Source organism: Panthera tigris, chromosome D3 (genome assembly GCF_018350195.1).
Source record: "Panthera tigris isolate Pti1 chromosome D3, P.tigris_Pti1_mat1.1, whole genome shotgun sequence".
Taxonomy (NCBI): Eukaryota; Metazoa; Chordata; class Mammalia; order Carnivora; family Felidae; genus Panthera; species Panthera tigris.
Window position 1 is genome coordinate 6,796,206 of NC_056671.1, and position 14,545 is coordinate 6,810,750.

General features: G+C 42.7%; 1 protein-coding gene across 4 annotated transcripts in view; it reads right to left on the reverse strand.

Annotated features, from left to right (window-relative positions):
• CCDC62 (coiled-coil domain containing 62) overlaps positions 1-14,545 on the reverse strand; it is a 44,103-nt gene that overhangs the window by 25,994 nt on the left and 3,564 nt on the right. For 2 of the 4 annotated variants that reach the window (XM_042962352.1, XM_042962351.1), the window contains exons 3-7: positions 11,841-12,007; positions 9,722-9,823; positions 7,843-8,014; positions 4,324-4,425; positions 24-112 (exon numbers count right to left, since the gene is read on the reverse strand). In XM_042962352.1, coding sequence (XP_042818286.1) covers positions 24-112; positions 4,324-4,425; positions 7,843-8,014; positions 9,722-9,823; positions 11,841-12,007 — 632 coding nt within the window. The remainder of the gene's footprint in view (positions 1-23; positions 113-4,323; positions 4,426-7,842; positions 8,015-9,721; positions 9,824-11,840; positions 12,008-14,545) is intronic. The other 2 variants (XM_042962353.1, XM_042962354.1) reach the window with 2 other exon arrangements.

The following is a 14,545-nucleotide window of genomic DNA, read 5'->3' on the forward strand; positions in this document are numbered from 1 at the left end:
GGGCAGGGGAACCGGGGACGTACCTGTCTCAGATTACGTAGTTCTGCGTCTGTACGTTCTTGCTTTGACTTGGCAATATCAAGTAACTCATCTTTCCTTTTTTCTCTCTGTGCTATTTAACAACAAATGTTATTCAAATATTTCTCATCAGCCGTATCAACACAAACCTCTTCATTTCCAAAAATTTAATGTTCCAGTAACATTTTCCTCCTGTTCCTGAACTTAAAATTTGTAAAATGCATGGCTGGGAAGAGCTTTTTCTGTGATTCTGACTAGATCTTTCACCAAATTTGAAAATTTTCACAGTGTAATTAATGCTGAGTCAAAGAAAAGATCCAGAATTGTATCAACTGTATGATCAAATCACACTGTGCGTTTAGATACACGGACACAAAGATAAGAAGTCTGAGAACAAGTACATTAAATATTAAAATAAGCTTTTTTGGATGGGAGGATTAATAATTATTTTTCTCTCTTTTTTGGGGGAGGGGGCATGATAAAATATGTATTACTTTAATTTTTAAAAATTTGTTCACATTACATGACTACCTTATGAATGCATTTTCATTGCAAAAACCCAAACATATTACCTTTATCAACAGAATGAATGAATGAATGAATGAATAAATAAGTAAATAAAACAGTTTCAGAACTTGGTAAATTGAGAACCCATAGGAAGAAAAGAATCTGAAGTGCTATACAAAGACTAGTACCAGAAAAAAAAAAACAACACAATATTACACTAAAGGAGAAATAAAGTGACTCACACAGAAATCAGAAATCAACAATAAATGCTTCACTTCAGAAAAAATCAGTAACTTTATAAGAAGTTCAAACTCAATGTATAAAATGACCCTGTAACTACATGAATTGAATTCGAAGTAAATCGGAGACAATCTCAATAAAAATTTATAACTTCTATCTATGGTTCTTTCATAAAACACCTCCTACATGTCATTTTTCTACATTTTCATTTTACATGAAAAAGGACAAAAGTTTCTATCGTCACTTTCCATCTGGACATCGCAAAGACCACGTGAGGACACAGGCCCGTGCGTTGCTGCGCACTGTAACTCCACTGGACAGCTGCTCTGGGGGTCAGGGCACCAGCTGCAGGAAAGAGCCAGAGAGGTCTGTGCACAGCCGCCCAGTCTCCCCAGCGTGGCTCATGCTCAGCCCTTCCGACATGGGTCTGCAGCATCATCTCACCTTTGAAAGGTAATCCGCGTGCACAAGATGGAAAACGTGAAGAGAAGTTCAGTGAAAGCCACGTTGCCAGCTTGAAACTATCACGTCTTTTCTACTCCATTCTGAATTTATTTCTTTGCATTATAGGCGTCAACACCACCATGAGAGCATATAAATGCAGTGCGCCTGCACTATTTATGCAGAGTTGCATTCAGTTTATGTGAATTCAATTATAAGCACAAAGAAAAAACTAAAAAAGGAATTGCAGCTAGTTTGACTGGAAGTAATGCCCACAGTGGATCTGTGACTCTCTCTGCTGGGCTCAGTTCCGCTTGCCTCTCATTATTAGCAGCACTGTGACACGCTGGGTGTAATTCCTAGTATTTTGAGATACTCAAGATACTTTGCATACAGTACGGCCCCTGACCAAAAGCCATATTTGGAGTTCACGGGTAATTTTAAATATATGTGAACTTTGCCTTAATCTCGGACTTTAGAATAATCTACTAGTGCATAAGAGGCAACTCTACTGTAAATATCGGTGTTCCGCTCGGTCAGATACTTTTCTACATGGCTGGGTTTAGCTGAGAGATCAAAGCGGTGGGACCACTCTTTCTGTGGTCACAGAAAACAAAGAGATGTCGGACTCTGCTGGTAGCTGCCTGAGCAAGCAGCCTAAGAAAGACACCAGAGGGGAAAGGGTCCTGGTAGTCTGCACCCACCACATCTGGTCAAGGCTCTGCCTTTTACTGACCAGGAGACCTTAGGCAATCAATCACTCAATGCCACGGGGCTTCGTTTACAAGACAGTCAGGACCCCAGAAATATGACCTAGCATCATCGCTTTATTTGCAAACTTCTTATAAGCAGTTATGTACAAAACAAAGAAACACATCATCTATGTGAAGCACTTCATCTTCAACGAGACAAAAAAAAGTTTTGAACTTAACAGACATCTTAAGAGGTCTTAAGACATCTTCCAGCTTCAAATAAAATGTGTTCATTTTCAGTTACAGCATCTGACAGGATATTATCATATTAAGCCTTTTAAAATTATTTTAGGCTTCCTTCACTTTTATAATTTAAACACACAAAAATTGTTTGAGACAGCGGTATGACTAGAAAAGGTGTTTAAGAGGGGAAACTGGGTGGCTCAGTCAGTTGAGCGTCTGACTCTTGATTTCGGCTCAGGTCATGATCTCACAGTTCGTGAGTTCCGGCCCCGCATCAGGCTCTGCGCCAGTGACATGGAGCCCGCTTGGGATTCTCTGTCTCCCTCTCTCTCTGCCCCTCCCCTGCTTGTGTTCTCTCTCATTCTCTCTCTCTCTCTCTCTCTCTCTCTCTCTCTCAAAAATAAATAAATAAACATAAAAAAAAAAAAAAAGAAAAGAAAGAAAAGGTATTTAAGAGATAAGCTTAGGAGGGGTGCCTGGGTGGCTCTGTTGGTTAAGTGTCTGACTCTTGATTTGGGCTCAGATCATGATCTCACGGTTCATGAGGTCAAGCCCCATATCGGGCTTTGCACTGACAGCATGGGGCCTGCTTGGGATTCTCTCTCTCCTCCTCTCTCTGCCCCTCCCCCACTCATGTCCTCCCTCCCCGCCCCCCGCACAAAATAAACATTTAAAAATAAATCGACATAAAAAATAATAAAATTATTCACAAAATGGATTTATTATAGTATTATCTAACAAATTCCATAATCCGTAATGCATCCTAGTAATACACAATAGGATGTAGGAGTAAAAATTGCCAAATCAAAACAAAGGGAGACGGTTAAAATATACTGCAAACATCTTCCTTCCTCTGACCTCCCACAGCATTGTGTTCACATCTGTATAGTACTAGATTTTCTGTGGGCCTATGAGCTTCATAGCAACTAGCAGAGTGCCTGGCACACAAGAGCTGACCCAAAGATTGTTTGAATTCAACTGTAAAGCTATATATATACATATATGACTTTAGGATACATGTATATCTCATTTACACATACATTTTTAATAGATGACTTTGAGACAGCAATCCTAGAAATAACGAAAACAGTGACCTCTACTGGTAGAAAACTGCATTTTCCCCAATCTTTAATCACATGACCTTAAAATTAAGAATTTTCATTTTATGTGAAAAAATGTTAATAATGCATTTTGCCCTTTAAGAAATTTATTCTCCTAGAAGGAAGGGCATTAAGGGTGTGTATAAATAAGCCCCAAATATGTCAATTTAATTAATTCTGTTTGAAATGTCACCTCCAATTCTATGATTTTCCTCATACAAACTACCAGAATGAAAGCCTAGTAAAATTCGGCTGGCAAGGACAGAGAGGAGATCTACACGTCAGTGGTTCTCAGCTGGAAGTGGAGAGGCAGAGGTCGGAACTAGTGGACACTAGTGGGGTATATGCAGCGGGCAGTGTGGGAGAATGTGGTGGAGGGGGGGTGGAAGGCAGTATTTATATCTATCTTCAGGGGGCCTAAGTTAAACTAGTGATAAATTTGCTTTTTTTTTTTTTAAGTTTCCTTATTCAGGGGGCGTCTGGGTGGTTCAGTCGGCTGGGTGTCTGACTCTTGATTTCAGCTCAGGTCATGATCTCATGGTTCATGGGTTTGAGCCTGTACACTGGGCTCCGTGCTGGCAGCAAGGAGCTTGTTTGAGATTCTCTCTCCCTCTGTGCCCTTCCCCCCACTCAAAAATAAACATTTCGAAAAAATAAAATAAAATTTATTTATTTTTGGGAGAGAGAGAGAGAGAGAGAGAGCGAAAGAGAGCAGGAGAGGGGCAGAGAAGGAGAGAGAGAGAATCCCAAGCAGGCTCCACACTGTCAGCCCAGAGCCCGACCTGAGACTCGAACTCATGAACCGTGAGATCATGACTTGAGCCAAAACCAACTCTGACGCTTAACTGAATCACGCAGGCACCCGCCCTTTTTTTTTTTTTTTTTTTTTTTTTTTTTTAACGACTTTAATATTCCCTGCCTGGTCCCTCCCTGTCCCTTAAAGGCTGTTAAAAAAACCAAAAACCAAAAAACTACTATTTTGAGAGAGGTGTAATTCCTTCAGTCTGTCGTGGTCGTACCACAGAAAGTTTAGGTTACAAATATATAACTATTCAATCGCTTAAATTAATTTCTATTTTTACCAGTAAAAACCAATTCATCATGCAGGCAACTTTTCTCTTGCTTGAGGCGAATGATCTCTTCTCGTTGTTCGTTATTTTCTGTTGTCTTTTCGTTTAGGTCCTCTTCACAAATAGAAGAAAACAGAAGTCCTCAAATAAATACTAGTTCCTAGAAGACTATATACACTGAATACCTCATGCCCTCGGCACCCTTTCCAATCAATGTGAAATCCTGTTGGAGCTACAACCGCATCCCTGGCAGTGACCCTTGTCAGCCTTCCGTATCCCTGACCGGCCTCTCTTTTACAGCCTAGAGTCCAAAGAACAATCAGGGTAATCTTATTCTTTTTTTTTTTTTTTAATTAAGTAAACTCTACCCCCAATGTGGGGCTCAAACTCACGACCCCAAGATCAAGAATCACGTGCTCTCCTGACTGAGCCAGCCGGGACCCGCAGGGTAATCTTTTAAAAGTAAAACTCTGTTCATGTCACTTCTCCGCTAAAAGCTCTACCACACTTAGGATGAAATCTAAACTCACTACCCTGAGCCTTGCATGGCCCTGACTGTCACTCTCCCCATTCTTTGTTCTGTTCCTTGAACGTGTCCCAACCTCAAAACCCAGCCTAGGGCTTTTGTATTTGCTGTTCCTTCTGCCTGGAAGGCTCTGGGCCCAGATCCTCACATGGCTACTTTTCTCGCCACCCAAGCTTCTGCTCAAATGTTCTCCTCAAAGCCGCCTTCCCAGTCCACCCGGACTGAGTTCGTTGCCCTCACTCTCTAGTCCACTGTCCGTTACCCTGTCATCCTTTAAAGAGATGACAGAGTCTGTCCCTGCTGTCAAGGGGCTTACAGTGTGATTATGGTTTTAGCTGAAGCTACAAATGGAGACAAAGCCTACGATTTGGCACAAGTCAAGGCATCATAAGAACAAGATTTTAGAAGGCTGAGTCTTTTAAATTAAATCGACCACAATAAACTTTCACAATTTCAGCAGCGACTCACTGGCTCAGGGGTGCAGGAGACCTGAAAATACCGACTCCGTCTGGTTCATGTCTGTGCAATGACCTCCCTCGGGCTTGTGTGCTCCAGGCCCCTTGGAGGTTACTGCATGCCCTAAATGGAATTCAGAAAGGCTTATTCTGATCTTCCCTCTGGCGCACAGATGGCACCACTTTAGATAACTACCCTTGACCTCATCACAATGCCCCTCGCTCCATAAAAGCTATGGATTAAAGTCTGGACTTCGTGGAGAGTAGCTTATGTAGCACCAGGATCATGGGCCACCCGATCCCCCTGTCACTAAGTGACCCTGAATAAAACTCCATGTGAATGGTATGGAATGGCTTGCTTCATTTTTCAGTCTCAAAGTGCCTTCTCAGTCTGGAAGATACTTTACTTTCCTCTACCTTCTAACAACAAGGCACTCCACTAAGGACAGAGGTCAGAGTAACTTCCACCAAAATACAGCTTTGTTATTCTAAGGTTGCTTGTTCCATGGTGAGAGCCTGTGCTCATGTGGAGCTCGATGACCATTTACTCTGCCCCAGGGTGGGGAATGGCCAGAGAAAAGTGGGCCTACCGGGGCGCCTGGGTGGCTCAGTCGGTTGAGCATCCGACTTCAGCTCAGGTCATGATCTCACAGTTGGTGAGTTCAAGCCCCATATGGGGCTGGCTGCTGTCAGCACAGAACCTGCTTCAGATCCTCTGTCCCCCTCTCCACCCCTCCCCCACTTGCACTCTCTCAAAAATAAATGAAACATTAAAAAGGAAAGAAAGAGGGGCGCCTGGGTGGCTCAGTCGGTTAAGCGGCCGACTTCGGCTCAGGTCATGATCTCACAGTCTGTGAGTTCGAGCCCCGCGTCGGGCTCTGTGCTGACAGCTCAGAGCCTGGAGCCTGCTTCAGGTTCTGGGTCTCCCTCTCTCTGACCCTCACCCCGTTCATGCTCTGTTTCTCTCTGTCTCAAAAAAAAAATTAAAAAAAAAAAAAAAGGAAAGAAAGAAAGAAAGAAAGAAAGAAAGAAAGAAAGAAAGGGAAAGAAAAGCGGGCCTACCTCCATGCTCTCTGTAGAAAAAGGTAAGCTTTTACTCCATCACCTATATCCACACTCACGTAAATAGGACTAACCTATTTGGTACACCTAGCCTCCATTTCGCTATAAAGCTTCAAGTAATATTACTCAGAAGGAAATGAATGAGTTACTCCGAGAACAAAAATAGAAAATGAGAACGCAACAGGAATTTTCAAAAATAAAACATGCGCCAAAAAGCCGCTCTGGCAGGTGTGTTGTTGTGGCAATTCCTCAGCCCCACCCTGCACTCCTCCCGGGGAGGGACAGATCTTTCTCCACTGCTGGACTTTGGGTTTAGCCACATGATGCTTTGGCCAACAGAGTGAGGGTATGTCGGGTCCTCATGTGTCTCTGCTCCTTCCTTCCTTCCTTCCTTCCTTCCTTCCTTCCTTCCTTCCTTCCTTCTTTCCTTCCTTCCTTCCTCCCTCCCTCCCTCCCTCCCTCCCTCTCTCTCTCTCTCTCTTTCTTTACTTACTTATAAAGTAAGCTCTATGCCCAACGTGGGGCTTGAACTCATGACCCCGAGATCAAGAGCCACATGCTCTCCTGACTGAGCCAGCCAGTCGTCCCTGGGTGGGGAAAAGTGCCCAGGCCAGCCTACCAGCAAGGAGAAGTGAGACTCATAAAGCCCCCAGAGGAGCAGCTCGGCTGGGCCCAAGCAACATAAGCCAATTCCCATCAGGCTGATACATGAACTTATCACATGCTTACGGTTGCACGCCACTGAGATATAGTCACTGGTTGTTAGAAAGCATAAATTAACAAGAGCTAAGTGGTCCAGCAAAGGCAAGAGTATTTTGAAAATATAATGCATTATGCACTTTCCCCCAAGTCTGTTATTTATTTTGTAACACAAAAACTGTAGCATAGGGGTGCCTGGGTGGCTCAGTCGGTTAAGCGTCCGACTTCGGCTCAGGTCATGATCTCTCGGTTTGTGAGTTCAAGCCCCGCGTCGGGTTCTGTGCTGACAGCTCAGAGCCTGGAGCCTGTTTCAGATTCTGTGTTTCCTCCTCTCTCTGTCTCTCCCCTGCTCATGCTCTGTCTCTCTCTGTCTCTTAATAATAAATAAATGTTTAAAAAAAAAAAAAAAACAATTGGGGCGCCTGGGTGGCTCGGTCGGTTAAGTGTCCGACTTCGGCTCCGGTCATGATCTCACGGTCTGTGAGTTCGAGCCCCGCGTCGGGCTCTGTGCTGACAGCTCGGAGCCTGGAGCCTGTTTCGGATTCTGTGTCTCCCTCGCTCTCTGCCCCTCCCCTGCTCATGCTCTCTCTCTGTCTCTTAATAATAAATAAATATTTAAAAAAACAAACAAACAAACAAAAAAACCTGTAGCATAATTGTATACAAGTGCAACGAACATTTCATGGTAGGACCTAAGGCCAGACCGACCCTCAATCACAAGATGAAGTGGACCCACATGAAGAAATACGTGCCCGAGGTAAAATGCTCGAGTTGATGTCTCCTCCTTACCTTTTAGTTTGCTGACTTCAATTTTAAGTGCCTTCAATTTCTGCTTGTAATCTTGTTTCTCCTTCACAATACAAGTCTCCACCATCTTAGCGTCGCGCAAGGCATGCTCTAACAGTTTAAATTTTCCTGAGCAGTCTGCAATGTGACTGACGGCCTCGATGATATCTTTGTCCTAAAAACCAAATGTGAAGACTGTTCTGTAAGATTTTTTAAGTTCCAACTAATCAGGATGAGACCTCGCTATGAGCCAGGTTCCATTCTAGGCACTTCGCTGCTAACTCACGTAATCTCCACAGGGGCTCTCTGAGGTAGGTACTACCTTTATCGGCAGGTGACAGGTGACAGACGAGTCAACGGTAAAAAGTCCAAGGTGACGCAACTAGTCAGAGATGGAGCTCCAATTCGCACCTAGTTAGCTGCCCCGGCAACCATGCACGAACCACCACGGCTTGTGGTCTCAGGAAGTTTATAACCACAGTGTGATCGTGCAGTAGGAGAGCTGTTGGCCGCTGGAATGGGCCTTACTCTCTGCACTACAGATAAATCCCATGGACCTCTCTCTTCCCCTCTTTTCAGCTTGTTAAAATGGCAGACTCCAGGGGCGCCTGGGCGGCTCAGCTGGTTACGCGTCCGACTTCAGCTCAGGTCATGATTGTGAGTTCGAGCCCCGTGTCAGGCTCTGTGCTGACAGCTTGGAGCCTGGCGCCTGCTTCAGATTCTGTGTCTCCCTCTCTCTCTCTCTGCCCCTCCCCTGCTTGCACTCTCTTTCTTTCTCTCTCTCTCAAAAATGAATAAACATTTTTTAAAAATTTAGAAAAATTTAGAAAAAAATTTGAGAGAGACAGAGCATGATCAGGGGAGGGGCAGAGAGAATCCCAAGCAGGCTCAGCACTGTCAGCACAGAGCCCAATGTGGGGCTTGAACTCGTGAACTCCGAGACTGTCACCTAAGCCGAAGTCGGACACTTAACCAACTGAGCCACCCAGGCGGCCCTGTTAAGAAAGCTTGCCCATGACCACTTTAAAACAGTAAACTGCTGGGGGAAATCACACATGAATTACCAGGACGGTCCCATTATACCTAAATCACTCTCTTATTCTCCAGCTGCCAAACGTATGTGACAGCAGAAGAGACTGCCGATCACTGATCATGGCATGTTAGTGGCTCTATCAACTACTTGATTGCTAATAGTTTTTCTCTCCATTAAAAAAAACTTAACAAGCAATCTAACTGGCAATGACTTTATGAGACATAACATTGGATACCTCAGAAGAAAACAAGTTAATCCAGACATGCTAAACCATGGAACAAGCCTTGGAGACAGAGACCAAAAGTGGAGTCCTGCCTCCTCTCTCAAGGCCTTAGGGGCATCATTGTTGTTGTTGTTGTTTTTATTTATTTTTGAGAGAGTGCATACGGGGGAAGGGCAGAGAGAGGGGGACAGAGGATCAGAAGCGGGCTCTGTGCTCGAGGCTGACTGCAGCGAGCCAACGTGGGGCTCGAACTCACAAACCGTCAGACCTGAGCCAAAATCGGACACTCGACCGACTGAGCCATCCAGGTGCCTCTTTAGAGACACCATTTTAAACTTGTTTCCCTCTTTTCTGAGAATTTTATTTTTTTTAATATTTTTTTATGTATAAGTAATCTCTACACACAATCTGAGGCTTGAACCTACAACCTGGAGATCAAGAGTTGTACGCTCCACTGACTAAGCCAGCCAGATGCCCCTAAAATGAGAATTTTAAAAGACAGAGCAACATTGGTAGGTAGCTCTACCATCCGATTTGCAATAGGACTTAAGTAAGATAACGTACGTGACGACACTTTATCAAGTTCAAAGTGATCTGGCAGATGGAGGTATTATTATTTCAATTACCTTTAGCTTTATCATTGTAGTGAGAGCCTGTTCTCGAGCTTGTAATTGTCCTACCTGAGCAGAAAGTTCCACTAATGTGTTGCTGAGATTTTCATTTCTAGCCTACAAGAAAACAACACATAAAATACTAATTGAATCATTTAAAAGCTTTCATTACTATCATTAGCCGCAATCTGTGCTCAGTGTTCCGTTTTTTCTGTACCTTTTATTTAGTAACAAAGTAGGCCAAGTCAATCAAAAAGGAATACAAATATCTCTGTCCATTACCTCTAGCGTCTTCCCAATACTTATGTTTGCCCTACTGAATCATACTGGTTATGCTTATAAATGTCTATTTCCCAACCTCTTCCATGTATAATTCTAGGTTGGCAGAAAAGAAAATAAACAAATGAAAACTGGATTGGTAAAGAGATTCCCTTCGCTGAAGTCAAGTAGCATTAGTGAACTTCTGTGCATTTGTATTTCTTACTCTATGTTGAAAGAACTTCACTTCATATTGGGGTATTCCCACTTATCAGGGTTTTTTTTTTCCCCCTTAACCACAGAACTGAACCACAGAACTACATGATATATTTGGAAATACAAACTATATGATGTATTTGGTTGGGAAAAAAAAGAATAATGAGGCTTTTTAAACAGTATCTTTGTGAAGGAAACTTAAATGCATGTTACTAAGTGAAAGAAGCCAATCTGAAAAAGCTACGTATTATATTCCAACTCTACGACATTCTGGAAAAGACACAACTACGGAGAGAGTAAAAAAGGTCAGCAGTTGCCAGGGGTTAGCGGAGACAGGAATGGAGCACAGGCTTTTTAGGGCAGTGAAACTATTCTGTACAATACTACGGTGGCGGGTACATGTCATTACACATCTGTCAAAACCCACAGCATATACACCACCACGAGTGAACCCTAATGTAAACTGTGGACTTTGGGGGATAACGATGTGTCAGTGTAGATTCACTGAGTATAACCCAGGTACTACTGTGGTGCAGAATGTCCACAGCTGGGGAGACTGTGTTTGGTGGTGGAAACAGGGGGCATGGGAGAAATTTTTGTACCTTCCACTTGGTTTTGATTTTAACATGAAATTGCTCTAAAAAATAGTTTATTAATTAAAAAAAAGTCTTGAGGCCACAAACTACATTGCATCCCTCCCAAAACACGCATGTTGAAGTCCTAACCTCCAATATGATGTTATCTGGAGATGCTCCTTTGAGAGATAATCAGGTAGAAAAGAGGTCACGAGAGTGGGGCCCTCACAATGGGATTAGTATCCTTATAAGAAAAGATACCAGAGATCTTGCTCATTCCCTCTCTCATGTATTTCCTTTTTTTTTTTTTTTTTTTTTTTTAAAGTAAGCTCTATGCCCAATGTGGAGCTTGAACTCATGACCCTGAGATCAAGATTTGCATGCTTCACTAACTGAGCCAGTCAGGCACCCCTACATTTCCATTTTTTCATGCAACATATCACTGGATTCTAGAATAGTTTTTACTTATCTTCTACCTAGAAACCATAGAATAATCTGAAAAAATAAAAAAGGCATGATTATTATGAAACAAAAATATGGTGCTCTCTCCATGCCTCTCATAAAACAGGAGTTCAAAAAGTATCTTGATGACCAGAGCTGAAAACTGGAAAATCAGTCTTACCGATTTTATTCCCAATGGGCCACTAACATGACATATTGTTTATGTTTATCATTGTTTATCATATCATTTTTATCATGTTTATCATGATAAAACATGTTTATCATTGTTTATCATATAAGGCATGAGAAAGCCTAGTTGGAAGCTACCAAAACTTCCAACCAAAACTTACTCATCTCAGACTCTGAGAAAGGCTTCTAAAATAACCCGTTACTGATGAAATGACAGATGCTCCTAGACCCAATGGCCTGAGAGCAAAAGTGGTCATGAAGTTCATCTCCAAGACGGCACAGCTCTGTGCAGCCAACCAAAGCCACACAGTGGACACAAAACCATGGCAGTGGAGGGAAGGACAGATTTCATACACAGACATGCATTTTCATGGGAGCATTTAAATCCAATTTCTCAGGAACTGAAACACAAACAGAATTTGGGCAAGTGAAACTCATCACAAAATAAAACCAACCTCAAGGTCTTCAGAAAGGAGAGAGGAATGGGTTGCCTTTTGAGCCATTTCCTGAAGCTGTAGTTGAGTCTTCTGAAGAGCCGCCTGGTATTCAGTTTGATTAGATTCGAGGGTTTTTACCTTCTTCGTGAGTGACCGGATTATTTCAGTTCTTTTGTGTAGTTCACCTGAGGGAAATTTCATCAATAACTAACTTGTGACCAGAACTGAAGCTTAAAATGCATCATATTCAAACACATAATTAAAAAGGTAAGTGTGCTATGGGGTGCGTAAGTGGCTCAGTTGGTTAAGCATCGGACTCTTGGTCTTGGCGCAGGTCATAATCTTTTGGTGGGTGAGATCGAGCCCCACACTGGGCTCTGTGCTGACAGTGCAGAGCCTACTTGGGATTCTCTCTCTCTCTCTGCCCCCCCCCCCACCCCCCGCTTGCACACTCTCTCTCTCAAAATAAATAAACTTAAAAAAAAAAAAAAATAGGCGTGCCTGGATGGCTCAGTCGGTTGTGTCCAACTTCGGCCCAGGTCATCATCTCACGGTTTGTGGGTTCAAGCCCGTCAGGCTCTGTGCTGACAGCTCAGAGGCTGGAGCCTGTTTCAGATTCTGTGTCTCCCTCTCTCTCTCTGCCCCTCCCCTGTTCGGACTCTGTCTCTCTCTCTCTCAAAAATAAATAAACTTTAAAAATTTTTAAATAAAAATAAAAGGTAAGCGTGCTAAAGAATTTTTTAAAGGATAACTCTTTTTAAAGAGTTTATTATGGGGGCGCCTGGGTGGCTCAGTCGGTTAAGTGTCCAACTTCGGCTCAGTTCGTGACATCATGGTCTGTGGGTTTGAGCCCCATGTCGGGCCCCGTGCTAACAGCTCAGGGCCTGGAGCCTGCTTTGGATTTTGTGTCTCCCTCTCTCTCTGCACCTCCCCTGCTTGCACTGTCTCTCTCTCTCCTAAAAAATAAACATTAAAAAATTTTTTAAAAAATAAAAATAAAAAGTTTATTATGAAACACACGATACCATATTCTAGTCAAGAAATAGAACACTGTCGGCAACCCAGAAGCCCCCTGGATATCACTCCCTAGGCACAATCTCTCCAGTTTCCACTTTCCTAAACATTATCCTTAACTTAATCATTTCTTTGCTTTTTAATTATAGTTTTACCACCTATGACCACATCCCTAAAAACATGGTTTGATTTGAACCATATATAATTAGAATTATACTCTGAGTTCTTGTTTGTTTTTTTTTCACTTCAGATTATGATCCTCAGATCTATCCACATTGTTGTGGTTAAGTGGTGTTTGGGCACTGTTGTTGCTATGTAATATCCCATTATATGATTATGCCAAAATTTATTTACCCATTCTGTTGGTGGTCACTTGGGTTGCTTCCACTTTGCAGCTGACTATGAACAAGGTTGTTCTGAATATCCTTATACATGTATCTTGGTGCATTTTTGCACGAATTTCTCTGGAGCCATCCTAGTACTCAAATGGGGTCCCTGAGCCACCAGCACTGACATCACCTGGGAATTTGTTAGAAATGCAGACTCTTAGGTGCCAGACCTATTGTATCAGAATCTACATTTTAACAAGATCTTTAGGGAATTCATGTGTCCTCCGAACTGTGGGTATATTCCTAGAAGTGGAAATGCGGGGGCCATGAGCCATGTTTATTATCTTCAACTTTACCAGATACTGTTAAATGATCTTCCAAAGTAGTTGCACCGACACTCCCACCTCCAGTGAAGGAGTCTTCCCTTGGCTCCACACCTTTACCAACACCTGATAACTACTACCAGTCTGAGAAATGTAAAGGGTGTCTATCTCATTACAGTTTTTTTTTTTTTTTAACTTTTTTTTTTATTTATTTTTGGGACAGAGAGAGACTGAGCATGAACGGGGGAGGGGCAGAGAGAGAGGGAGACACAGAATCAGAAGCAGGCTCCAGGCTCTGAGCCATCAGCCCAGAGCCCGACGCGGGGCTCGAACTCACGGGCCGTGAGATCGTGACCTGAGCTGAAGTCGGACGCTCAACCGACTGAGCCACCCAGGTGCCCCTCTCATTACAGTTTTAATTTGCATTTCCCTAATTAGTAACGAGAATGATTGTCTTTTTTACATATTTACTGGCCAGTTTTCCATGAAATGCCAATGAACATTTCTTATTTTAAAATCAGATACTGATGGGGCGCCTGGGTGGCTCAGTCGGTTAAGCGTCCGACTTCGGCTCAGGTCATGATCTCACGGTCCGTGAGTTCAAGCCCCGCGTCGGGCTCTGTGCTGACTGCTCAGAGCCTGGAGCCTGTTTCCGATTCTGTGTCTCCCTCTCTGTCTGCCCCTCACCTGTTCACGCTCTGTCTCTCTCTGTCTCAAAAATAAACGTTAAAAAAAATTAAAAAAAATAAATAAATAAAATAAAATAAAATCAGATACTGATGGCTACTTGTTATCTTCATTCTTTAACATACTTGTTTAAGATATATTACATCTAATGAAACACTGTTTATGTGTATACATGTGTGGACAGGTATAGTCAGAGTAAAATCAAATGGTCATCAAAGAAATGGAAAACTACTCATATTTAGATGGTCATGTCTACAGAATCCTTTGTGTAAGGGAAGTAAAAAAGGGGGTGCTATATGGTTATCTTTCTATTAAGGAGATCTAGTGTTTTCCTTTCTAATACCGTCTAACATTAACGTAGTGTCACTAG